A 27029-nucleotide genomic window follows, 5' to 3' on the forward strand; every position below is an offset into this window, starting at 1 on the left:
GGGATTAAAAGCTGCTACAGACTGGTTTATACTGGGATTAAAAACTGTTACAGGCTGGTTTATACTGGGATTAAAAGCTGCTACAGACTGGTTTATACTGGGATTAAAAGCTGCTACAGACTGGTTTATACTGGGATTAAAAGCTGCTACAGACTGGTTTATACTGGGATTAAAAGCTGCTACAGACTGGTTTATACTGGGATTAAAAGCTGTTACACAGTGGTTTATACTGGGATTAAAAGCTGTTACACACTGGTTTATACTGGGATTAAAAGCTGCTACAGACTGGTTTATACTGGGATTAAAAGCTGTTACAGACTTGTTTATACTGGGAATAAAAGTTGCTACAGACTGGTTTATACTGGGATTAAAAGCTGCTACACACTGGTTTATACTGGGATTAAAAGCTGCTACAGACTGGTTTATACTGGGATTAAAAGCTGTTACAGACTTGTTTATACTGGGAATAAAAGTTGCTACAGACTGGTTTATACTGGGATTAAAAGCTGCTACACACTGGTTTATACTGGGATTAAAAGCTGCTACAGACTGGTTTATACTGGGATTAAAAGCTGTTACAGACTGGTTTATACTGGGATTAAAAGCTGTTACAGACTGGTTTATACTGGGATTAAAAGCTGCTACAGACTGGTTTATACTGGGATTAAAAACTGTTACAGGCTGGTTTATACTGGGATTAAAAGCTGCTACAGACTGGTTTATACTGGGATTAAAAGCTGCTACAGACTGGTTTATACTGGGATTAAAAGCTGCTACAGACTGGTTTATACTGGGATTAAAAGCTGCTACAGACTGGTTTATACTGGGATTAAAAGCTGTTACACAGTGGTTTATACTGGGATTAAAAGCTGTTACACACTGGTTTATACTGGGATTAAAAGCTGCTACAGACTGGTTTATACTGGGATTAAAAGCTGTTACAGACTTGTTTATACTGGGAATAAAAGTTGCTACAGACTGGTTTATACTGGGATTAAAAGCTGCTACACACTGGTTTATACTGGGATTAAAAGCTGCTACAGACTGGTTTATACTGGGATTAAAAGCTGTTACAGACTTGTTTATACTGGGAATAAAAGTTGCTACAGACTGGTTTATACTGGGATTAAAAGCTGCTACACACTGGTTTATACTGGGATTAAAAGCTGCTACAGACTGGTTTATACTGGGATTAAAAGCTGTTACAGACTGGTTTATACTGGGATTAAAAGCTGCTACAGACTGGTTTATACTGGGATTAAAAACTGTTACAGGCTGGTTTATACTGGGATTAAAGGCTGTTACAGACTGGTTTATACTGGGATTAAAAGCTGCTACACACTGGTTTATACTGGGATTAAAAGCTGTTACAGACTGGTTTATACTGGGATTAAAAGCTGCTACAGACTGGTTTATACTGGGATTAAAAGCTGCTACAGACTGGTTTATACTGGGATTAAAAGGTGTTACAGACTGGTTTATACTGGGATTAAAAGCTGTTACAGACTGGTTTATACTGGGATTAAAAGCTGCTACAGACTGGTTTATACTGGGATTAAAAACTGTTACAGGCTGGTTTATACTGGGATTAAAAGCTGCTACAGACTGGTTTATACTGGGATTAAAAGCTGCTACAGACTGGTTTATACTGGGATTAAAAGCTGCTACAGACTGGTTTATACTGGGATTAAAAGCTACTACAGACTGGTTTATACTGGGATTAAAAGCTGCTACAGACTGGTTTATACTGGGATTAAAAACTGCTACAGACTGGTTTATACTGGGATTAAAAGCTTCAGCTTTAACAATAATAACTAAAACAAACAGGTTGACCTTAAAAAAACATGAAAATGTGGAGTTTTAAGGGTTAAACATGTTTGAGTTTAACCCACCAGGTGTGACACGCCTCCTGAGGACTTACCTGTGTGCGCAGCCGAGCAACGAGCTGCTCTTCTTCTGCACCGCTGAAATAATCCTCACTGGGCTGCAGCAGCCTCACACCTGAACACACACCACACTGCGTCAATTACCTGCACTGACCCACCTGAAGGAAGAACCTGTGGACGAACGTCTCACCATTGGACGAGGCCGACGGCTTGTCCTGCAGCGTGTGGACGCCTCCGCCCGTCTTCTGCTGGAGGCTGTGCTGTAGCTGCTGCACCAGCAGGTGACGGGCAACTTCCTCAGAGCGAAGACGAGCTTGGAACTCACACACCTTGTCCTGTAGAGTCTGAAGACACAAGTGGAGGTTAAACAACGACGATGCTGCTCTGATGGGAGCTGGTGTCTAGAAGCTGTCTGGACCGACGCTACACTGAGACTACGTTTGAGGAGGACCAAACAGCAGCTACACACAGAAAGAATGAAGGTTTTTACGTTAGCAGGAGTCCACCAGCAGGACCAGGTGACTCTCTGCAGGTGGAGACGGCGTGGAAAAAGAAATGGACAAAGATGAGACAATGACAGAAGAAAATTTATTAATTAATTATTTTGATGTTAATTTACCAAACAAAACATCTTAAATCTTAGTGGAGACTTAGATTTAACGGAGAACAGAGATTTAATTTAATATTAAAAATACTTTTAATAAATTAGGAGCCTTGAAGAGGTTCATCTTAAATTAAAATTTAAAAAGCTCAAGAAATAAAATTAACATTTTTAGTAAATGTTCACGATTGTTCAAAAACTAAAGCACAAACTTCCTGTTAACTGTTTCTGGCTGTTCTGCCTTTTACAGAAAACTGCATGAAAATATTTAGTAAAAACTAGAGCTGTCAGATGATTAAAATGATAGTCAGATTAATCACAGCTTACAAATTAATCATGATTAATCACTATTCCCGACTATAATTGAAATCTGCACATTTGTACTGCATCGTATCACCAGAAAGAGCCGATGCTACAAATATTTACTGTTAAATGACCTCCTGTTGGGTAAACCTCAGATGTCCCAGGGTCAGTAAATGCAGCATGTAATGTACTTCTGTATGTTCTAAATCATCTCTACTATGTTCTAGATCATAATTCAGTATTCATCTTTCATCATCTCACCAAGCGTCTCCATGGTGATAGTTTCTGTCCTAAAAGCAGCAGATGAGACGACTGAAGTTAAACAGCCGACATTGATAAAGAAACTCTGATAAAACTGATGATCTGGATAAAAACAGCTTTTTCTGTTTATCATTGATGTGTGTGTTTGTGCAGCCGTAATAAAAGTCCTACAGCACCATCACCCAAAGTAACACCTGCTAGTAAAACACATCATTGGGTGCTTGTTTTACTAGTTTTTCTTCACTTTGTTACACTTTTTCCTGCTCAGTGCTCCTGGCCCCCCATCAGAACTTTTCTAGGCCCGGCCCTGCATAGCTGAAGTATAAACCCTGTCTACCACCAGCAGCTGCCGTTAGAGAAGGTCCTGCCAACAACAAGACTTTGGGGTAAATATGTGACGGTGTGAACATGAACCGCTAGTTTCCTCCTTCTCAGCTGATCCATAAACACACGCAGCAAGAGAGAAAAGCCGATCAGCTGATCACCGACAGCCGCCATGATTCACGGAGCAACATGAGAGGAGAGGGAGGAAGCAGCTGCTGCACAAACAGAGAGAGCAGAGATCCTCTAGAGCGGCCATGTTGGTATAAAACGCAGGATAAGTTAAAAAAAAAAGGGAAAAACAACAGGAAAAGTGCGGGAGTGGAACCCTCTCACTGGGAAAAGAGTGGATGTTAAAACACCCCCATTCTCCACGGCGGCGACGTCCATGTTGCTCCATTAATGCTGAGTTCATTCTCAAATCCATCCATAGAACCAGCCGGCTGATCTCCATCGTGCCTCTCCATGTTTCTATTCTATTCTATTCTTGGCTTGGTTGAGCCAAAGAGCTGGACAAATCCTTCTAACTCATTTAGTTAAGCTAAATGTGGAAATGCTTCTTAAACAACTGAGTCTTTAGCTTGCTTTTAAAAGTGGATAAGGACTCTGTGGATCGGACGGAGTTGGGTAGATGGTTCCACCACCGGGGAAGAACAGAGGAGAAGAGTCCAGCTACTGATGTGGCGCCACCTTGTGGTGGGAGCACTAGGCGTCTTTCACTGGCAGAGCGTAACTGTGGAGAGGGAGTGTAGCTCTGGATTAAGGAGTGGAGGTAGACCGGAGCCGTTTGGGTTATTGTTTTGTAAGCCAGAAGCAGAGCTTTGAATCTGATGCGCTGCAACTGGAATCCAGTGGAGAGCGATTAGCAGCGGAGTGACATGAGCTCTTTTGGGCTGGTTGAAGACCAGACGTGCTGCTGCGTTCTGGATCATCTGCAGAGGTTTAACTGAGCATGCAGGCAGGCCAGCCAGTAAGGAGTTGCAGTAGTCAATGCGTGAAATGACCAGAGCCTGGACCAGGAGCTGGGCCGTGTGTTCAGTCAGGTAGGGTCTGATCCTCCTGATGTTGTAGAGAGCAAATCGGCAAGATCCAGCAACCGAGACAACGTGGTCCTTAAAGGTCAGCTGGTTGTCTACCATGACACCAAGATTCCTGGTAGAGACGTAGGCACAAGCGTGATGGAGTCAAGCTGCACGCTTATCTGTGGCGGTAAAGAAGGATTGGCTGGAAAGACAATAAGCTCGGTCTTGGACAGATTTAACTGAAGGTGGAGATCCTTCATCCATGCGGAGATATCAGCAACATGCTGATATTCACATTGAGACGTTGTGTCGTCAGGTAGGAAAGAAAGGAAAAGCTGAGTGTCATCTGCATAGCAGTGTTGGGAGGTTTCACCATCATAATGGAGAAACGACGGAGGTATGGAGCTTCTCCTGCCGCACATGCGTTAATTGCATTAAAACTCTAACAGAATTAATTAAATAAATGAGATACCACCATTATCACGTTATTTTTGACAGCCCTAGTAAAAACTAAAACTTTTCACCTTCAGTGTAGAAATGAACACTGTAGATTAGAGATGTTGCAATATTCAGTTTCAACTACACGATAACTCAACATTTACAGAAGAAATTTGAACTAATTAAACTTTGCTTTCTGCTTTAGAACATAATGTGTCTTCGTTAGCTAGCATGAACAAAACAGAGCGTTACAGCTGGGTCAATCGATCAGTTCCATCCTCTGGTACAAAACTGCTGTTCCTGTGAACTCGAGTGTGAATTTATGCTCTCGAATCACGGCGCTGCTACAGCAAACGGGCACCAAAGCTGCGCAATAAACAAGATTATTATTATTACTGTTATTGTGCACTTTATAGTTCAATGTGTTAATAAGGTTAAAGTGACATCTCTCCATAAAATGTGTTGTGCCCAAATATTTCTAAGTCACAACAACATGCTTTGCACACATTGTTTCCTGGTTTTCCATTTAAACTATCACCATATAACGTGATATGGGCCACTTAAAGTAAAAATAAAAAATTCTAAAAAAAATTAAGATAAAAAATCTTGTTACATTTGGCTCTGATAAAAACTTTTCATTACTTTTACTTTTATTAAATATGTCTGATTATTTTTCAGATAATGTTAGAAATGACAGAACACACAGTCAACAGCCACAAGGGCGACACTGAGACAATGTGCAGAGTACGGGGCTAGGTTAGGGACAAAAGTTTTATAACTTGTATCTCCAGTTTTGTCACCTGTACACACGTTTTTTAACTGGTGTCTTTTTGTAACAAGTACAGGCGCAAATAAAATCTACAAATTCTAAAAATACAAGTTCAAAACGTTAACACACATTTTACACACTTACTCAAAAACCAATCAGATTCTTCCAATCACAAACCAGTTACAGAGCAGGGATAGCCAAGCTTCGCTACGCCTGACCAATCAGCACGACTGTCGCAGCCTCCAAACCTTTTAAACTTCACGCCAAGAAAAATCGTTTCGTTGCATTTTTTCTTATCCTTTGGCCAATAATAAGAATCCGTGTTGTTTAACAGTTGGTGGACTTAACGGTTAATAATATAGAAACAATAAATGGTAAAAATTTCAAACTGTGAGATAAACATTTGTTTTTTGGCTTTACGTAACCAAACCAACAGGTAGAGATGATTCAGGCGGTTTCTCTCCACACATTTTAAAAACTTCATTAGTCTACAGAAATGTTGTTCCAGACGGTAGCGGAGGCGGTTAAAGGGCCGAAGGGAAACTCGAGGTTTCTTCCTGGAGATGGAAGGTGTGTCAGCTCTCTCTGTGATTGGTCAGGGATCAGATAAATTGGTAAAATTAGTGACAAATGTTTTGTACTTGGAACGGTTTTCTTGTATTTTCTGGAGTCAGAATTAATCCGTGTGATTTGTACCTGTTGTTATACTTCCAAATATAAAAAGTATAAAACTTGTCGTGTCTTGGCTCCATAAGAAGCTCTAAAACGCCCTTCACGCAGAGTTTACTGTGATGTGTGTTGTTGTGACCTGCAGAGGGACAATTCGATGCTAAGGAGCTGCTAGGCTAACTGTTGCACATTTACATGTGTTTGTGCTGACCTCGTTCTGCAGCGACATCAGAACGAATCAATGCAGACACACCGAGCTTCAGTCAGCTGGATGTTGTCAGGTGTGCTGGCGTCAGCAGCCAATCAGCTCTGACCAGGCGGCGCTGCCTTCACTTTACCTGGATGAGCAGCTGCTGGCTGGGTGCGCTTGTGTCGGCGAGCTCGGAGGTCAGAAGGGGGCGCTGTGAGAAGGGGGCCGAGGGCAGAGACAGGAAGGAGCCTTCATCTTCACCATCACTCATCAGGAAGTCCTCTAAGCTCGCTGCAGAGACAGAGGGAAGAGTGACGGTTCCACCTGAACGAGCTGGAGCAGAACTTAGAAACAGCTGATTCACTGGACAACACGCCCACTAAAGTTCACACAAACACCTTCCACGTGAACGAAACGTAATCTTAAATCCGTAACTGATCAGGGATTACCGAGGCCACAGAAGGGACCCAAATCCTGGTCCCGACTCTGCTCTCAGCTCCTGTCTCCCCTTCAGAAAACCTGCACTCCCACTGAACTCCATGGAAACCAGTGGGACCAGATAACAGCTGATAACAGCCGCTGACACATTAACCTGCTCACGCTGCGTGTGTGTGTGTGTGTGTGTGTGTGTGGGGCCTCACATCTTACTGATTCAAGAACAATCTGCACTCTGTGGGAAAATCTGAGCATTAACCAGACTTAACATTCACACACATTTACTTTTCCATCTCTGTGAGGACCCCAAACTTCTTTTAACCTGTTAATATTTAAATCACGTTTATTAGTAAAAACATCATTATAAAAATGTATCATTCATAAATGTAGAACATTTTTATTTATATTTAATGTTTATAGCTTTTAAATAAAAATAAAATGTTAATACAACAATTAATTAATAATAGTAACATTATAAATATGATTTATATAAAATAGAAATATAATAGATACGCATCAAAGAAAATATGTACATTTATAAAATATTTAACACAATATAATATTTTATAAATTAAAACAAAATATAAATAAATAAAATGATTATTGATTATTGCCTTTTCTGAAGATGAAGGAGGAGGAGGAGGAAGAGGAGGAGGAAGGTTGCGACATGGAACAAACTTCCTGCTCTTCTTCACACATGAAGCCGACTCTGATCATCTTCAGAGCAGGACACAACTAAAACCTGCAGGACCGTGGACCTCCGGGACCAGAGTTTCACAGCTCTGCTCATTGGTTGTTTTAACTGAAGGTTCAGGAGCTACGCACCTGATTGGTCGGATGTTTTATCAGATTCTGATGAATTCCAGAGTAACCTGGACCCAGACTAGTGGTTCTGACAGAATCTGAAGGCCGGACACGAGGATTATAATCCCATGAATGTTGGTTCACAGCAGACCTAAACGATCGGATCGGTGATCCGAGCTCAACTCTCAGTCTTGGAATTCTCTCACACAGAGGAAGTCTGAACAGGGAAAAACTCTGACAAAAGCTCCAGTGTTTGTTCACCTGATCCGTCTCTCCAGGACTGCAGACGGATCAGTTGACGGAGACGCAGCAGACAACACCAGAAACCAAACAGAAGGAGACATGTTCAGCTCACCTGTCCGTCTCCGACTCTCCGCTTTCCATTCATCAGCCCAGGTGTGACTCACCTTTCCTGCTGCTCGCTCTGCTGTCAGAGAAAAATGCAGCCATGCTGGTGTTTCCAGCCCCTCCCACCTCACAGCCGTCCAACTCACCGTCCAATGAGAGGTCTTTCTTCCAGAGCTCCTGCAGGCAGGGGGCGTGGCCGATGTCCCAGGTCTTTCTTGTGCTGAACATGACCGCCGGGCTGAGCAGAGCACTGGACCGCTGGACCGGCTGGAGACAGACAGATGGACACAGGAAGTCAAACAGGGAACCAGCTGTTTGCAGAGTGAGCCATAAGCCCCGCCCCCTCCATGTAAGTGCAAGACCTGATTTTTATTATAAAACAAATGTCAAATGTATTTCTGAAACACCCTAAAAACAGCGAGGTCAACCAGAATGTTTTAAACTTCACGGAAAAAGAAGGCGGCCCAGTCTTGAGGTGGACGTTTTCCCAGGTCCTCCAGAGGTTCCCGAACAGTTTCCCCCGAGGGCCCCTTTCATCCAGCTACCAACCATGTGTTTACCCCCCTGTCCGCCCCATGTAGACGCCATGCTTGCTTTTATTCTTTTATTACCTGCTTCTCAGCAGAAATGATGAATAAATAATTACCAACATAAAGCCGTACTATTTATTTTCCCTAAATAAGGACGAATCATCTGCACTGTGGAATTTCTCAGACATGTCTCAATAATAAAATCATTTTTAAGTGTTTTCAGGCTCCCAGAACACCGGTTCCATGTGCATGAAACATTCTAGGACATGGCCAAATCCCTCTGAGCAGTCTCCTAAACGAGGCTTTACCGAACTGGACTTGTCTCCTGAAGCCAGCATCTTAAAACTATTTCTGGTATTTGCAGAACTGAGTCTCTCCGCTAACTGGCCCAAAGGTGAAGAATTACCAAGTACAATAACTTCTGTTGTTTTAATTTTGCCTGCTGTGTTAACAAGACTTCCACGTCTTCCAGACACCAAGCTCATTTACACAGGACTTTTCACAGGAAGAACCACAAAATGTTTCATAGTAAAATATCATAAAAATATACACAGCCTGGACAAAACCAGTCTCCATGATCTGGGGTTACTGCAGTCGGTCAGGTCTAGGTTCAGGTCTTGGTTCAGCAACATTATGTGTCCAAAGAAGGAGGTCAGCTGACTACCAAACCTGGAGGGAGAATGGTCCTACCTCCACGGCTACTCTGACCTGCCGTACAAACTAAATCTGGAGAAACGGTTCAGAATAAAACCAGAGACGATGTGACGTTTGTTCGGAATCACGTTACCGTTCACACCTCATGTTAGATATTAAAGATACTTTCAAACATGAATACAGACACATTTGATATTACTACTAATACTCTAAGAGTGCACGCTCAGTAAAAAACTAGATGTTATTAAGCAGAAGCTGCCAGCAGGTTCCACACATTAATAATCATTACTATTAAATAACATGGTCGCCATGGAAACGTGCTCCTTAGGCTACAACCAGGTGTTTCAACGGCTGATCTGGCTCTGCTGGACCACATGGAGCCAGACTCTGGAGGGACCGGCTTTTCAGAGACCAGCAAGACTTACTGCATGGCTCAGAACCTGCTTCAGACTGCAGTGATTGTCTCGGACCTCCATGATGCTTTGGACCCGGCGTTCCAGAGACCATCAGGAGGAACCAGGTCCTTCTGCAGGTGGGTTTTCTGGCAACCGGCACCTTTCAGAGGGACCCGGCTGCCGGGTCGGGGACCTTCAGCCGTGTTAGACGGCATCATCGGTTCACCCCAACGTTACATGAACAGGAAACACAACCATGCAGTTTGCAGCAACGTCCGGTTTCCCCGATGGGATCGCTGCTGGTGATGGACTAAAGCTGCAGGATGAACCAGGTGGAGGTAGAGGCCAGTGGGTCCGGGTCCACCATGAACCAGGTGGAGGTAGAGGCCGGTCGGTCCGGGTCCACCATGAACCAGGTGGAGGTAGAGGCCAGTGGGTCCGGGTCCACCATGAACCAGGTGGAGGTAGAGGCCGGTCGGTCCGTGTCCACCATGAACCAGGTGGAGGTAGAGGCCGGTCGGTCCGTGTCCACCATGAACCGGGTGGAGGTAGAGGCCGGTCGGTCCGGGTCCACCATGAACCGGGTGGAGGTAGAGGCCGGTCGGTCCGGGTCCACCATGAACCGGGTGGAGGTAGAGGCCGGTCGGCCCGGGTCCACCATGAACCGGGTGGAGGTAGAGGCCGGTCAGCCCGGGTCCACCATGACTCATTCCTTCTAGTCCCAGCAGAGCGGGACCAGACTGGAGGCTGGAGGTCTAGAAGTGATGCAACGCTTAGAAACATGTAGAAGAGTTTTTATTTCTCCACAAAGCTTTTTAGTGGCGTCCCAGTTTCTCTCCAGCCTTCATCTCCTGCAGCTCCTTGTCCACCTGGTTAATAGCAGTGATGGTGTCCTTCTGCACCTGCAGGACTTCCTCTGAGGACTCGGCTGCTGCTGTGGTGGATGGAGTCTCTGGCCTCACCCTCTCCACCCACAGCTGGAGCCCCGCCCACCCAGCTGGAGCACCAGGAACTAGAAAGAAATATTATTTAACACTAAATAAGCTGCTAGCAGTCTCAGATGATCTGTACTTGTTCATTTTCTAGATGGAAACAAAGGAATAAATGATCCTCATCTCTGGCGTCTTCCCTCTGAAACGACGTTGACAGCGTCTCCACCTGCTGTCCTCCTCCGCCTTTCTGACCTGGTGATGACCATGCCGCCCCCATCAGATAAAACCTGTTAATTTTCCTACATGGATCATCTTGATCTCAGTCTCACATTCCGAAGAAATTCCTTTCTTCCCTCCTTTTTCATCCCGAGCCATCATGGAAATGATGTGATGAATATTTATTACAGGGGGTTACCTGACCTTTTATAGCACCATGTGGGCGGGGCAACACGCTCCCTCACGTGCACCAACTTTAGAGTTGATTCTGATTTATAAACGGAAACAGGCGTGGGACGTGTGTGCGTTGAGAAATCTGGAAGTTTTCTTTCTTCTCTACGTACGCTACCGGTAGCCTGCTTTGCTACGCTCAGGTTTAGACTTGATAGAGGATCTTTGGGGTGTGCAGGAGAAGGCTTTGCTCAGTGGTCGGCTCGCCATCATCACTACTACATCTTGGTGAAAAATTAAAGCAACACTTGTGAACTTGTGACGTTGCAGAAGTTTATCAAGACAATGGCAGTGAAGCTGCTGGAATCAGAGATAAAGGAAGTCCAATCAGAGTGTGTCACCTTTTATTTTTGGACCAGGCAGGGTAGAAAGTGAACTGGATAAAATAGAACTAAGAGACACATTTCACATATACAAACAAAGAAAACATCATAAAACTGTCATGAAATCACACATTGAGCTAAAATCCTGTTTAAAAAAAGTCTTCAACTTCTTTTAAAAAAAAATCGGAGTTTCAAAAATACGTAAATGATGGCAGAGTCTGGAGGCTATGATCGGGGCGGCCAGTAACAGTGAAGGTAAGATCTCAGGGGACTGGTTTTAGAACAGCAGCAGCCATGGAAGACTAAGGCTTCATTCACACCTGGATAGGACGGGGGACTCCTTCCCTGGACGTCATGCAGTTACAACGCTTGCTCACTAGGGGGAGAAATCCTCCAAAACAACCACAGACCCAGAAGAAAGAAGAAGAAAATCTGGCTTATTGATTGGCCAGCCCTAAAACGTCTTGTTCACCGACAGTAAACAACAGAGGAAAAATAAATATCTGCAGTCTGGTTTCTAGTTTTACTTTGATGTTCAGACCTGATCCAGATTTCACCAGAATGTGTCCAGTATGAGCAGCAGGAGGCAGCTAGATGTCCACCATGATGATACATCATTTCCTGTCTTTCCTTCACTAGATGCTTCGTTTGCTTTCACACTGGAAAAGAACCGAACCAGAGTTCGTTTCTTTGGTCCGAACCAGGAGACCCCTGGTTTTCAAGCGGACCAGAGTTAAGTTCAAAATCAAAGTTAACTTCCTGATTTTTCTTACCCGGCTACAGATTTATTCCAGCCGGTGGTCTCCGTTTTATCCTGAAATCTCCACACGACTGGAAGCGAAGTTGGTCTGAGGTTGGTTTCTGTGACATCAGGGCAGAGGGCAACTGAGCATGTGCAGAAGCCAACACAGACGCTACAAAGCTGTTTGAGTCGTGTCCCAAACAAGCACCGAGTTATCTGGGTCATCTGAAAGTCCAGTTCTTCCTAACAGTGACGAACTGAAACCAGGTCAACTAGAAACCAGGATCAACTATGTCGTCCCGTCTGAACAGAGACTGAACGCCAACACCCGACAGCTCCAGTCCCGTCTCATCAATCACACCCCAGCCCGTCTCTTACCGGTCCACAGCGAGTCCTCCTCTCTGCAGGATGGACGCCGCGCTGTCGGTCCAACCAGCTCTTATTGATCAGCGTTCCCACCCAGCCCAGCATGCTGTCCTCCACCCATTCACTCAGAACCAGCAACCCGCTGCCGGTCCGGGAACACAGACCTGCTGGCCTGGCGTCAGGTAACCCACCTGCAGCCTGCTGCAGGATTACAAACACCTGATCCCAGATCAGCCGGTCAGGATGAACCCAGGTAAGCGTAATCTGTTAATCCAGAGAGCAGATGGCTTCTTAACCCTCCACAAACCGCAGGACAGGAAGTGGCTCAGACCACAGGAAGAGCTGAACGAGGTACTTTCACTGCAGGGTACTACTACTACTACTGCCACTACTACTACTACTACTACTACTACTGCCACTACTATCACTACTCTGTGTGTATCATGGACTGTATTCATCCATAAACAATGAAGCAAAGTAAAAAAGAAACTAAATACATTAAACTAAATAAACAAAAACAAGAGAAAAGTATAAAATAAAATTAAATCTAAAGCAAGACAAGTTTATTACTACGTTTATTACTATGTCACATTTCATGTACGAGACAATTCAGATGGCTTTACATAAAACATTAGAGGCATCGCAGCGGGGAGCAGGAACAAGAGCAATAAAAGCAAACTGTAATAGAAATTAAATATAAAAAAAAGTAAAATAAACTGGATAAAAAGCCAGGAATAAAGTTTCAGTGTGGGGAATTAACAGTTGTTCTGATAAAAGGCAGCAAACAGAAAAGTTTTAACTCTGATGTAAAACTGCTGAGTCGGCAGACCTGCAGGTTTCTGGGAGTCCGACACGCAGTGATGAGCAGAGATACTTCAGCTCCACAAACAGCAACGATGCAGGTTGGTGTGTGAAGACAACACACTCATTAAACATCAGAGAATCTACCAGAACACACAAGCAGAGCTGATGAGCAGAACTAGAGAGGAGGAGGTGCTGCTAGGGAGGAGACAGACGGTACTCTGAGTCCGCTGGAGATGCAGGCAGGTACTGCCTTATTTAAAGATTCATTCCAGTGTAAAGAAATGTCATTTGGTGATTTTACTTCTTTTGAATATCTTAGTTTTATTTTAAGGGGCATTCCTAAAATCCTATTTCTAATCATCTACAGACGTCCAGGACACTGTGTAAATTTTATTGATGAATTTTCTGAATTATTGTCGGTTATCTCTACTGATTTTAACCATTTCATCTTAACTGGGGATTTTAACATTCACATAGATAACATGACGGATGGTAATGTCAAGGAATTTTGTTCCATATTGGACATGTTTGGTTTATGGCAACATGTAAAAGAACCGACCCACATTCGAGGTCACATTCTGGACCTGGTTATTTCAAAGGGTGTTGATATTTCTTCTGTTGCGGTCACTGACTTGGCCTTGTCTGACCATTTTTGTATTTTGTTTGATTTACTGATCACTCAGAATGTTCAACCAACCTGCTTCTCCGTTAGGAAGAGGTACATTAATGAAAGAACAAGTGCTAAGTTTGTGGAGGCCATAGCTATGTTACCAACAACCAGTGCAGAGTCAGTTGATAGACTCCTGGATAATTTCAATCTGAAAATCTTGAATGTAATGGATGCTGTTGCACCGATAAGAATCAAGAGCAACTTGAGCAAACAGAAAACACCATGGAGAAACACCACTGTGGTTACCAGCCTAAAAAGAGAATGCAGAAAAACTGAGCGGAAATGGCGGAAAAATAAACTTCAAATTTACTATGAGCTGTACAAACAAAGCCTGCGTAACTATAACAATGAGTTGTGCAAGGCCAGAGAGCTGCATTTATCTGAAATGATTAACAGGAATGTCAACAATTCTCGCACTCTGTTTGCTATGATTGAAAAACTTACAAATCCTCCTAAACAGATAAGCCCAGAGCTCCTTTCCACTGAGAAATGCAACCAATTTGCAAACTTTTTTAGCCAAAAAATTAAAACAATTAGGCAAAATATTAATTCCACACAGTCAAACAAGAAAATTAGTCTGTGTCTAAAACCCGGAAATAATTCTGATGTCATGTCGCAATTTAAAATGGTGAATTTAAAAGTCCTACAAGAAACAGTTTGGCATTTGAAATCAACAACATGCACTCTGGACATGATACCATCCGACTTTTTAAAAACAGTTTTTACCTCAGTAGAAAGTGATCTCCTACTGATAGTTAACAGCTCGCTGGCATCAGGCATTTTTCCCAAGTCACTAAAGATAGCTGCTATTAAGCCACTCCTAAAGAAAAGGACTCTAGACGCCTCTATAATGAACAACTATAGACCTGTCTCTAACCTCTCTTTTATTTCCAAGATTATTGAAAAAGTTGTATTTCACCAGCTTCATGACTTTTTAAATGAAAGTGGAAATCTTGATAAATTTCAGTCCGGCTTCCGACCTCATCACAGCACTGAAACAGCTCTGGTCAAAGTGTTAAATGACATTAGGTTGAATACCGATTCTGGTCAAGTATCAGTCCTGGTTCTGTTGGATCTCAGTGCTGCGTTTGATACTGTAGATCACAAAATCCTGTTGCACAGGCTGGAAAACTGGGTTGGACTTTCTGGAGCGGTCCTTAACTGGTTCAGGTCCTATTTAGAAGGCCGGAGTTATTTTGTTACGATCGGCAGCTATGAATCCGAACGAGTGGCCATGACTTGTGGAGTCCCCCAGGGGTCAGTCCTTGGACCTCTTCTGTTCAACTTGTATATGCTCCCTTTGGGTAAAATATTACAAAACTATAGCATTAATTATCAAAGTTATGCAGATGATACACAACTTTATGTGTCTCTGTCACCAGATGACTGCAGTCCAATAGACTTAATGTGTCAGTGTCTGGAGCAAATAAACACCTGGATGAGGGAGAATTTCCTACAATTAAATGAAGACAAAACTGAGATTATTCTGTTTGGTAGCAAAGAGAAGAGGGTCAGCATTGGCAAACACCTGGAGACTCGGGCTCTTAAAATTACCAACCAAGTTCGTAACCTGGGAGTGTTGATAGACTCAGATCTGACTTTCAGAAGCCATATCAAAGCTGTCACTAAGACAGCTTTTTACCAGCTCAGAAACATCAACAGAATTAAAAGTTTAGTCTCCCAGAAAGACCAAGAGAAACTCATCCATGCATTCATCTCCAGTAGACTGGATTACTGTAATGGTCTTTTAACAGGACTTCCTAAAAAGAGCATTAAACATCTGCAGCTCATCCAGAACGCTGCTGCTAGAGTTTTAACCAGGACTAAGAGATCTGAACACATCACACCAGTTTTAAAATCTTTACACTGGCTTCCAGTCAGTCACAGAATAGATTTTAAAACCCTTCTGATCATTTACAAATCCCAGAATGGTTTAGGCCCAGAATACATCTGTGATATGTTCAGAGAATATAAACCTAGCAGAGCTCTTAGATCCAAAGACTCTGGTCAACTAGTCCAGGCCAGAGTCCAGACTAAACATGGAGAAGCAGCATTTAGCTGTTATGCTGCAAACAAATGGAACAAACTGCCAGTGGAGATTAAACTTTCCCCAAATGTAGACATTTTTAAATCCAGGTTAAAAACTTTTCTTTTCTCATGCGCCTATGCATGAAATCTGCACGGTAACTTTTTTTTAACTCATCTTGCTTTTAATCATTTTAATGTAATTTATTATTTTATTGTGATTATGTGTTGATTATGTGTTGATGCCTTTTACTATTCTAAATATCTGTAATGTCTTTGTTTTATGTAAAGCACTTTGAATTGTCCTGTACATGAAATGTGCTATACAAATAAACTGCCTTGCCTTGCCTTACTATCAGCTACTATCATCTACTATCAGCTACTATCAGGTACTATCAGCTACTATCAGGTACTGTCAGCTACTATCAGCTACTATCATCTACTATCAGGTACTATCAGCTACTATCATCTACTATCAGGTACTATCAGCTACTATCATCTACTATCAGGTACTGTCAGCTACTATCAGCTACTATCATCTACTATCAGCTACTATCAGGTACTATCAGCTACTATCAGGTACTGTCAGCTACTATCAGCTACTATCAGGTACTATCATCTACTATCAGGTACTGTCAGCTACTATAATCTACTATCATCTACTATCAGGTACTGTCAGCTACTATCAGCTACTATCATCTACTATCAGGTACTATCAGCTACTATCATCTACTATCAGGTACTGTCAGCTACTATCAGCTACTATCATCTACTATCAGCTACTATCAGGTACTATCATCTACTATCAGGTACTGTCAGCTACTATCAGCTACTATCAGCTACTATCATCTACTATCAGGTACTGTCAGCTACTATAATCTACTATCATCTACTATCATCTACTATCAGGTACTGTCAGCTACTATCAGCTACTATCATCTACTATCAGGTACTGTCAGCTACTATAATCTACTATCATCTACTATCATCTACTATCAGGTACTGTCAGCTACTATCAGCTACTATCATCTACTATCAGGTACTGTCAGCTACTATCAGCTACTATCAGATACTGTCAGCTACTATCAGCTTATATCATCTACTATCAGCTACTATCAGGTACTGTCATCTACTATCAGGTACTATCAGCTACTATCAGGTACTGTCAGCTACTATCATCTACTGTCAGGTACTGTCAGGTACTGTCAGCTACTATCAGCTACTATCAGGTACTATCATCTACTATCAGGTACTGTCAGCTACTGTCAGCTACTATCAGGTACTATCAGCTACTATCAGGTACTGTCAGCTACTATCATCTACTGTCAGGTACTGTCAGCTACTATCAGCTACTATCAGGTACTATCATCTACTATCAGGTACTGTCAGCTACTATCAGCTACTGTCAGGTACTGTCAGCTACTATCAGGTACTATCAGGTACTATCACCTACTATCAGGTACTGTCAGCTACTATCATCTACTGTCAGGTACTGTCAGCTACTATCATCTACTGTCAGCTAATATCAGCTACTATCATCTACTATCAGGTACTGTCAGCTACTATCAGCTACTGTCAGGTACTGTCAGCTACTCTCAGCTACTATCAGGTACTATCAGCTACTATCAGGTACTGTCAGCTACTATCATCTACTGTCAGGTACTGTCAGCTACTATCAGCTACTATCAGGTACTATCATCTACTATCAGGTACTGTCAGCTACTATCAGCTACTGTCAGGTACTGTCAGCTACTATCAGCTACTATCAGGTACTATCATCTACTATCAGGTACTGTCAGCTACTATCACCTACTGTCAGGTACTGTCAGCTACTATCAGCTACTATCAGGTACTATCAGCTACTATCAGGTACTGTCAGCTACTATCATCTACTGTCAGGTACTGTCAGCTACTATCAGCTACTATCAGGTACTATCATCTACTATCAGGTACTATCAGCTACTATCATCTACTATCATCTACTATCAGCTACTATCAGGTACTATCATCTACTATCAGGTACTGTCAGCTACTATCAGCTACTGTCAGGTACTGTCAGCTACTATCAGGTACTATCAGCTACTATCAGGTACTGTCAGCTACTATCAGGTACTGTCAGCTACTATCAGCTACTATCATCTACTATCAGGTACTGTCAGCTACTATCAGCTACTGTCAGGTACTGTCAGCTACTATCAGCTACTATCAGGTACTATCACCTACTATCAGGTACTGTCAGCTACTATCATCTACTGTCAGGTACTGTCAGCTACTATCAGCTACTATCATCTACTATCAGGTACTGTCAGCTACTATCAGCTACTGTCAGGTACTGTCAGCTACTATCAGCTACTATCAGGTACTATCAGCTACTATCAGGTACTGTCAGCTACTATCATCTACTGTCAGCTACTATCAGCTACTATCAGGTACTATCATCTACTATCAGGTACTGTCAGCTACTATCAGCTACTATCAGCTACTATCAGCTACTATCAGGTACTATCAGCTACTATCAGGTACTGTCAGCTACTATCATCTACTGTCAGGTACTGTCAGCTACTATCAGGTACTATCAGCTACTGTCAGCTACTCTCATCTACTGTCAGGTACTGTCAGCTACTATCAGGTACTATCATCTACTATCAGGTACTATCAGCTACTATCATCTACTATCAGCTACTATCAGCTACTATCAGGTACTATCATCTACTATCAGGTACTGTCAGCTACTATCAGCTACTGTCAGGTACTGTCAGCTACTATCAGCTACTATCAGGTACTATCACCTACTATCAGGTACTGTCAGCTACCATCATCTACTGTCAGGTACTGTCAGCTACTATCACCTACTATCAGGTACTATCATCTACTATCAGGTACTGTCAGCTACTATCAGCTACTGTCAGGTACTGTCAGCTACTATCAGCTACTATCAGGTACTATCAGCTACTATCAGGTACTGTCAGCTACTATCATCTACTGTCAGGTACTGTCAGCTACTATCAGCTACTATCAGGTACTATCAGCTACTATCAGGTACTGTCAGCTACTATCATCTACTGTCAGGTACTGTCAGCTACTATCAGCTACTATCAGGTACTATCATCTACTATCAGGTACTATCAGCTACTATCATCTACTATCAGGTACTGTCAGCTACTATCAGCTACTATCATCTACTATCAGCTACTATCAGCTACTATCATCTACTATCAGGTACTATCATCTACTGTCAGGTACTGTCAGCTACTATCAGCTACTATCAGATACTAACAGCTACTATCAGCAACTATCAGCTACTATCATCTACTATCAGCTACTATCATCTACTATCATCTACTATCAGCTACTATCAGCTACTATCATCTACTATCATCTACTATCAGGTACTATCATCTACTATCAGCTACTATCAGGTACTGTCAGCTACTATCATCTACTATCAGGTACTATCAGCTACTATCATCTACTATCAGGTACTGTCAGCTACTATCATCTACTATCAGCTACTATCATCTACTATCAGGTACTGTCAGCTACTATCATCTACTATCAGCTACTATCAGCTACTATCAGGTACTGTCAGCTACTATCATCTACTATCAGCTACAATCATCTACTATCAGCTACTATCAGGTACTGTCAGCTACTATCATCTACTATCATCTACTATCAGCTACTATCATCTACTATCAGGTACTGTCAGCTACTATCATCTACTATCAGGTACTATCAGCTACTATCATCTACTATCAGGTACTGTCAGCTACTATCATCTACTATCATCTACTATCATCTACTATCAGCTACTATCAGGTAATATCCAGGTACTACCCAAGTACTATCAGGTACAATGAGGTCCTCTCAACTACTATCAGGTAATATCAGGTACTATCAGGTAATATCCAGGTACTACCCAAGTACTATCAGGTACTATCAGGTAATATCAGGTGTTATCCAGTTACTACCCAAGTACTATTCAGGGACTATCAGATACAATCCAGGTACTACCTAGGTACTATCCAGGTAGTATCCAGGTACAATCAGGTACTATCAAAGTACTATCCAGGTACTATCAGGTGCTATCCAGGTACTATTAGGCACTATCAACTATCCCGGGACTATCAGGTACAATCCAGGTAGAATCCAGGTACTATTAGGTACTCTCGAAGTATTTTCCAGGTTCTATTCAGTACTATCAAGTACAATCCAGCTACTATCAGATACTATCCAAGCACTATCCAGGTACTACCCAAGCACTATCAGGTACTATCCAGGCACTATCCAAGTAGTTTTCAGGGACTATCAGGTAAAATCCAAGTACTATCAGGTACAATCCAGGTACTACCTAGGTACTATCAAAGTACTATTCAGGGACTATCGGGTACTATCAGGTACAATCAAATACTATCCAAGTACTATCCAGGTACTATTCAACTACTATCAGGAACTATCAGGTACTATTAGGCACTATCAACTATCCCAGGACTTTCAGGCACTATCTAGGTACTATCAGGTACTATCCAAGTCTTTTTTTAGGTACTATCTAGGTACTAGATAACTGGGAATAATCTAGGTACTAGGAACTACCGGACTGGGAACTTTCTGACTGGGAACTATCTGACTGGGAAAGGGATAAAATATGACAACTGTTATTAAGTCTCATTAGGCTCTTTCCGACTGTAGGAACCTTTTGCAGTTCCTATAACCTTTTCAGGAACCAGGCCGTTTTTTTGCACATTCCGACATATAGGAACTAGGGACCAAGGCCCCCAGTTCCTATAACCATTTTAGCTCCTGCTCCGAGGCAGGGTCTGAGCGGGGTTCTATAGGAACCCTCATGACGTAGGTGTTTGGTGACTGGTAGCTCCGCCCCTTGCCAGATTTCCGCATTTTGTGTCCCCGCCACATTTAAAAAACACGGTTGCACATACGGACAAAAACAAGAACAGAGCAAGCGATAAATGGACCGACGAGGAGGTCGAAGCTCTTCTGACCGTCTACGCCACAGAGGATTTTCAGAGAGGTTTTGAAGGTTTGCAGCGAAAGATAAAAATATTCCTGACGATCAGCTCTCAGTCAGAGAACGCGGGATAACGTGAAGCAGCGCACGTAGAAAACTCACACAAGACTACAAATAAATTAAGGACCACGACAACCGGAGCGGGACGAACCGAACAAACAGTAAATTGGACAGTTTGTACCACCGACATGTTTACTCTGTCAACGCCGCAGCAAATGACTCCTGCGTGCGGCAGGAAAAGCCAGTGTGATATGCAGCATATACACACATGTACATAGTTATTTTTGCTCTGCTGTATTCACTATAAAAAATAAATGACTTTGTAAAGAGTCTGAAGTTTTCAGTTTGTGTCTGTTAGATGTGCTTTGGCCACATCTATAAAATATTAGCTAATAAAAATATTGAGTAGTTATTAACTTATCACAGCTATGAAATATTAGCTAATAAAAATATTGAGTAGTTATTAACTTATCACATCTATAAAATATTAGCTAATAAAAAAATTGAGTAGTATTTATTAACTTATCACAGCTATGAAATATTAAATAATCCATCTTTGGCTGCTACATTTTAAGTCTTATCCTGGGTGTAAATTAAGTTAGTTTATCAACTTTATAATATGCTCCATGTCACAGAATGAAGTTTATCATGTTTAACCAAGATCTGACACAAATACACACCTGTAAACATTTCACCACCCTTTTTATATTTTACCTTCATATACGCTAAATCTGTGTGACTATGTCCTCATAATTCTAAACCATAACTCAGTCACAACCAGCCCTTCACTGACGGATTACTCCTCCACCTTCTACTGATGATTCCATAAAACACACAAAGCTTAATAGCAGATGATGAGATCTTTATTTTACACATAACACAAAAAAAGATGAAATGATGCGTTTTCTATGGAACATTTTCTCTTTAAATGTATACATCATGTATACATGTATATTCTGTCTGTCGAACTTCCAGAACATGATGCTTATTATGAAGAGGTGTGTTGTGATTAGCTGGAAGGCAGGAGGTGAAGCATCCAGGCTGTTCTCCAGCTCCTTCAGTATCTGCAGCAGGTGGTTGTGTCCATCCTCTCCAGTGCAGCTTCAGGCGGCCACAGATGTATTGAAACGTCTCCCTGGACAAACAGAAATTCTCTGTCCACTGCTCATCGGTAAAATTGAGAACAACCTTTTCCCACTAGTTATCAGCTTTGCTCCGGACCAGCCGGACTGTGAGGAGTTCAATGAGCTGCAGCAACGTCTGAAACAGAACACGAGTTACAATAAACCCGCCGTCTGAAATATTTACTTATTGTAATCTGCTCAACACAGACAGTAGAAAACCGTCTGAAATGTTTACTCATAAGACACGTATACAATCGGCGCATGTTTAATAAGTTAAACTTACACATCGTCTCCTTTGTCTGCGGCGGATCTCCTGCCGCTGGATTCTTCATCTTCTGACTTTCAGGAACCTTCTAGCCTCGACGTGAGACGCCTGGTTGTATCGTCCATCAGTAACATCTCCATCAAGCAGAGCATGAACACTACGATCTCTTCCTTCTCCATATTAGCTTGCCATGTTGTGTTGTTTTTAGCGGGTTTTGTTTTGTTGTTATGTGGCGCTAAAGTCACACGTCACTGTCGCAGACGTATGCGTCACATCGGTCCCGCTACCGCCCCCAACTCATGTACGAATGCAACATGAAACAGTTCCCCTGGAGGAGGTAGTTCTTAGAACTAGGACAGTTATTAGAACTGCGTTCTTAGAACTTCTCTGTCGGAATGCGCCTATTGTCTAGGCTTTTTTTTCTACATGTTTTCCTCCTGAGAGCTGTATTTCTGATTAAACCTGTACAAAACGGGAACATGTTGGGTGGTTCCACCAAATCTCTAAAGATTAGTAAAAAGTTGGCAGCTTTGCAATAGCCCCCTGTAGTTCAACACCTACACCCCCACAGCACCTCCTATTTCCTGTAAAGATAGACATGTTCTTATATCTTTTACATCTTCATTTTTTACTTATGTGTGCCCGTTATATTTCTGTTTTCTTATTTAAATGTACTTCAGCCGAGATTTCTCAAAATTTTGTTATGCTGCAGAATGACAAGAAATTAATCCTCAGATCTGAAATAAAATAAAATAAAAAAAATTAAAAGATAAAAAAGATAAATTTTTATTAAATTTAAAGTAAAATATGATAAAAAAAATAACTATTTAAATTAAATTACATTTAAAATAAAACAAAAAATAAAACAAGTTTAATTAAAAAATGTGAATAAAAATGAAAGCACAAGTTGAACAGAATGATTAAAAACAGTAGTTAAAGCTCTTTTTTCCTCCAGATTCTCTGTTTTATCCTCAGACTCTGTTAAATCTGATCTAGAACGGAGATTTTTCTAAACAATGTGTTTAGTGTAAAACAAAAAGCAGAACCACGTTTGCAGCTGGAACTGCAACGTTCCTCTGACATGTAAAACCTGCAGGGTAAGCAGATGCACATGCAACCACAGCAGCACTGTGCAGACTACAGCCTTACGGATGCTAACACGCTAACAGTGTATGAAAGAATTATTAATGATGACAGTTGCTGACATGTTTCTCCCTGCAGAGCTCAGGATCACCTCACACACATTAACCCAACCTTCCTCTAACCTTAATCTCACCCGAGTCCAGGTGGAGCTGCACAGCAGCAGGAAAACCACAAGGACACAGAGGATCAGCGTAAAGCAGAACAGCTCGTCTCATCGGCTGTTCTCATTTAAATCAATAATTAATTCATTTAAATCAATGTTGAACAATATTGAAATATAAAACATTTTCATTATAAAGCTTGTTTATTCTATTTATTTAACATAATTGACTTTGTAAAATAAAGAGTTCAGAAAGAAAAGTTTCTGGAAGATTCACCAAACAGCAGACTAACTGACCGGTGAGGGTGTCTGGATTGGGTATAAAACGAACATCCACCAAAGTGGATGAATCCAGGAGAGCCAATCGAGCTGATGGTGGCGCCTTAGTCATCCAGGTCGTAGTAATCCTCAGAGCTTAAATAAAAACAACTGAACTGGATAAATACAGCGTTTCATCGTCATCAGCCGAAAAATCCCACCCGACTCCAGGAGTTACAGGTAGAAGTAAGGTAACAGAAGCGTTTTTACTTTTCCTTCTTATAAATCTAATTCACATTTATTTTGTAAAATTATCCAATAAAGAAAAAAATACAATTTTTAAAGGATCTCATTTCAAATTAAAAAAAGAGATTTACTTTTATGTCACCAATAAAATACTTTATTTTTCAATTGTCTCGTTAATAAAAATAATTATAATTTTTCTGTAAGATGATCTCAAATGAAAAACTATGATAAAAAATGCCATTAATCAAAAATAACCTAATATATACTCATTAATTCATTATCTACTGCTTAGTCCATTACAGGTCGCAGGCAAGCTGGAGCCTATCCCAGCATTAACAGGTGAGGGGCAGGTACACCTGGACAGGTAACCAGTCCATCGCAGGACCAACACAGATAGGGACAAACAACCGCTCACTCCGAGGGATGTCTCAGGACAGTGGGAGGAAGCTGGAGAACGCGAAGAGAACCCAACCAATACACGGGGAGAACATGCAAACTCCACACAGAAGAACAGAAAGGCCACCCCCTCAAAATTAAAAAAAAAAACAAAAAACAAAAAAACAAAACCAAAAAAAACCTAAAGAGTGAGACATCGTCTTTTTTTTTTTTAAATCTTTGCTGAGAGTTGCACATGCACAATAAAGTCCGCCAGGGGAAAAATATGGTGACCAACCGGAGAACAAAACGGCGGCAGAGAACGTCAAAAGTCTGAAATAACTTCACGTTAAACTTACAAAATAAATTAAATACATGTGAGGTTTGTAAAGCGGACCTTGTGTACCACGGAGGTACGTCTACAGCGCTCAAAGATTTAAAGAGGAGGAACGTCGGACTTACATAACACCCTCATGCAAGATTTCAAAGCTGAAAGTGAATCCATTTAATAATCATGATACAAAATCCGACTGGTCGACTAGTCGTTTTAATAGTTGGTGACTAATCAACCATCAGAATAGTTATTAGTTGCAGCCCTACTATGTATACAGTTATATATCACATTTCACATATTTCCTCAGTAGGTCTGTATGAAGTCATTCTCAGCAGTCAGTTTGGATAATCAGAAGTTTTCCCGACAAGTGAAGCTAAAAGCTAAGAAGCCACCGGAGAGAATTTATTCAACATCTAAAAAACAAGTTAAACCTCCAAAAATGTCTCAGCCAATGGAGGCGAAGCTGGAGACATGGATACCGTAGTAACCGGAGATCATCATCATCAGACATCATCAGACATCATCAGACAGCACTGATCTGCCCTTCAACCTGAAGGTTATCAAGTCCTTTCCAGCCACGCGGCAACCCCCTCGCTGCCGGATGCCAAGTCGCTGCCGGTTGCCGAGTCGCTGCCGGTTGCCGAGTCACTGCCGGATGCTGATTGTTCACTCTAGCGTTTGGGTTTTGAATCGGGCTCGACCATGTACGGCTGTATGTTTGTTGACATTGTTTACTGAGTATTTATATTCCTTTGGTTTGTTACAAGCTCTGCCGGTGTTTGTAAAGCGAAAACAATGAGCGTTCCCGACAACTATTCCCGGCAGCTGACCAATCAGAGCAGCCTGCACCAGGGGGAGGAGGGGTTTAGGGCAGAAGATCCTCATTCTGCTCGTTTCTGGCAGAGGCTGATCTAAGGATCCATATAAAATAAAGGGGTTTGTGAAAAATGCTGGATTAATTCCTGATCTTGTGGACTCATTAAAATAAATTAGACTGAAATGAGCATAATGGAGCTGCTTTAAAATTCATGGGAACTCCCTTAGATTCTGACTCAGCACCAGGCTGCACAGGTTTAAAACCTCCAAACAGCAACAGAGCAGATTATTGATCATTAACTGACACAGTTACATAAAGACCAGTAAACACGGCTGATATGGTTCCAGTTTATCAGACAAACAGGATTCTGTGGAAACAGTGTAATAAAACTTGGGAGGGAAGATGCAGAGGTAGATGCCTGCTTCATCCCAGTCATTCTAGCATTGTGCCCTTGAGCAAGGCACCTGACCCACCTGGCCTCCAGCATCAGCAGCACTGTCGTCGGTCTGTTTGCGGCCATGTTTCTGTCTGACTTTCTGACTGATCCAACTCTGGCCAGTCAGATTCCAGCAGGACATTATCCTTCCTGCTGACCTGTGACTTAACCAGCAGGTGTACCAGGTATACCCGGTGAACAGGTACAACTAGTTCAGAGCACACAGAAACAGGAGGATCCTGATCCAAACATCACCTGCAGCTCAGACTATTTGGTTCAGAAAACATCATGAAAACAAAGTTTGGACCTATATCCCTGCAGACAACAGGAGGATGTTCCTACCTACACACACCTCACCTGAGACCTCCAGACCCGAGGATCAGATCTGAGGCTCGTGTCAGCCTCTTTCTTCCTGTCACACAGATCCCACCCAGACAGATAAAAACAATGATCAGACAGACCTGTTAAGAGGCTCTGCCCACTCCGATCACACAGCTGAGAAATGTGTCGCAGCGATCTAAAAAACCACCACAGAAGAAGAGATAAAAGCAGCGGATTATGAGGAGGAGACAGAACAGCTGCACAAAGACGAGGCTTCAGGCCGCCGTCTGCTCCCATTCAGCTCAGAGAAACACGAGCCGCCGCTCTGCATCAGGTTTCAGACAGACCTCCACTGGTCTGCAGCGCCCCGCATCCGTCCCTTACCTCCTCCCTGCTGCCTCCTCGTCCTCATCATCCCTCCATCTTCCTCAGAGCCGCAGCTTCATGAGACGCACAGCAGCAGGATCCGAGTCACCACCACCACCCTCCGACCCCCCCGAACACACACACACACACACACTGCTGCCCCTCTGTTTCCCTAGCAACAGCACAGCAGCATCACACCTCCGGTAGCCCCGCCTCCTCCCCTGACAGATAAATATTTCAGCCTCAGCTGAAGCGAGAGGAATCGCCCCTCCCCCACCAACCT

The 27029-nt window shown here is 42.4% G+C and overlaps 1 protein-coding gene across 2 annotated transcripts in view; it reads right to left on the reverse strand.

Moving 5' to 3' along the window:
• The window catches only part of kifc3 (kinesin family member C3), a 70966-nt gene that overhangs the window by 27427 nt on the left and 16510 nt on the right, over positions 1 to 27029 (reverse strand). For both annotated transcript variants that reach the window (XM_041993698.1, XM_041993689.1), the window contains exons 2-5: positions 8194 to 8314; positions 6609 to 6751; positions 2077 to 2230; positions 1922 to 2001 (exon numbers count right to left, since the gene is read on the reverse strand). In XM_041993698.1, the coding sequence (XP_041849632.1) occupies positions 1922 to 2001; positions 2077 to 2230; positions 6609 to 6751; positions 8194 to 8314 (498 nt within the window). The remainder of the gene's footprint in view (positions 1 to 1921; positions 2002 to 2076; positions 2231 to 6608; positions 6752 to 8193; positions 8315 to 27029) is intronic.

This window comes from Melanotaenia boesemani, chromosome 1 (genome assembly GCF_017639745.1).
Source record: "Melanotaenia boesemani isolate fMelBoe1 chromosome 1, fMelBoe1.pri, whole genome shotgun sequence".
Taxonomy (NCBI): Eukaryota; Metazoa; Chordata; class Actinopteri; order Atheriniformes; family Melanotaeniidae; genus Melanotaenia; species Melanotaenia boesemani.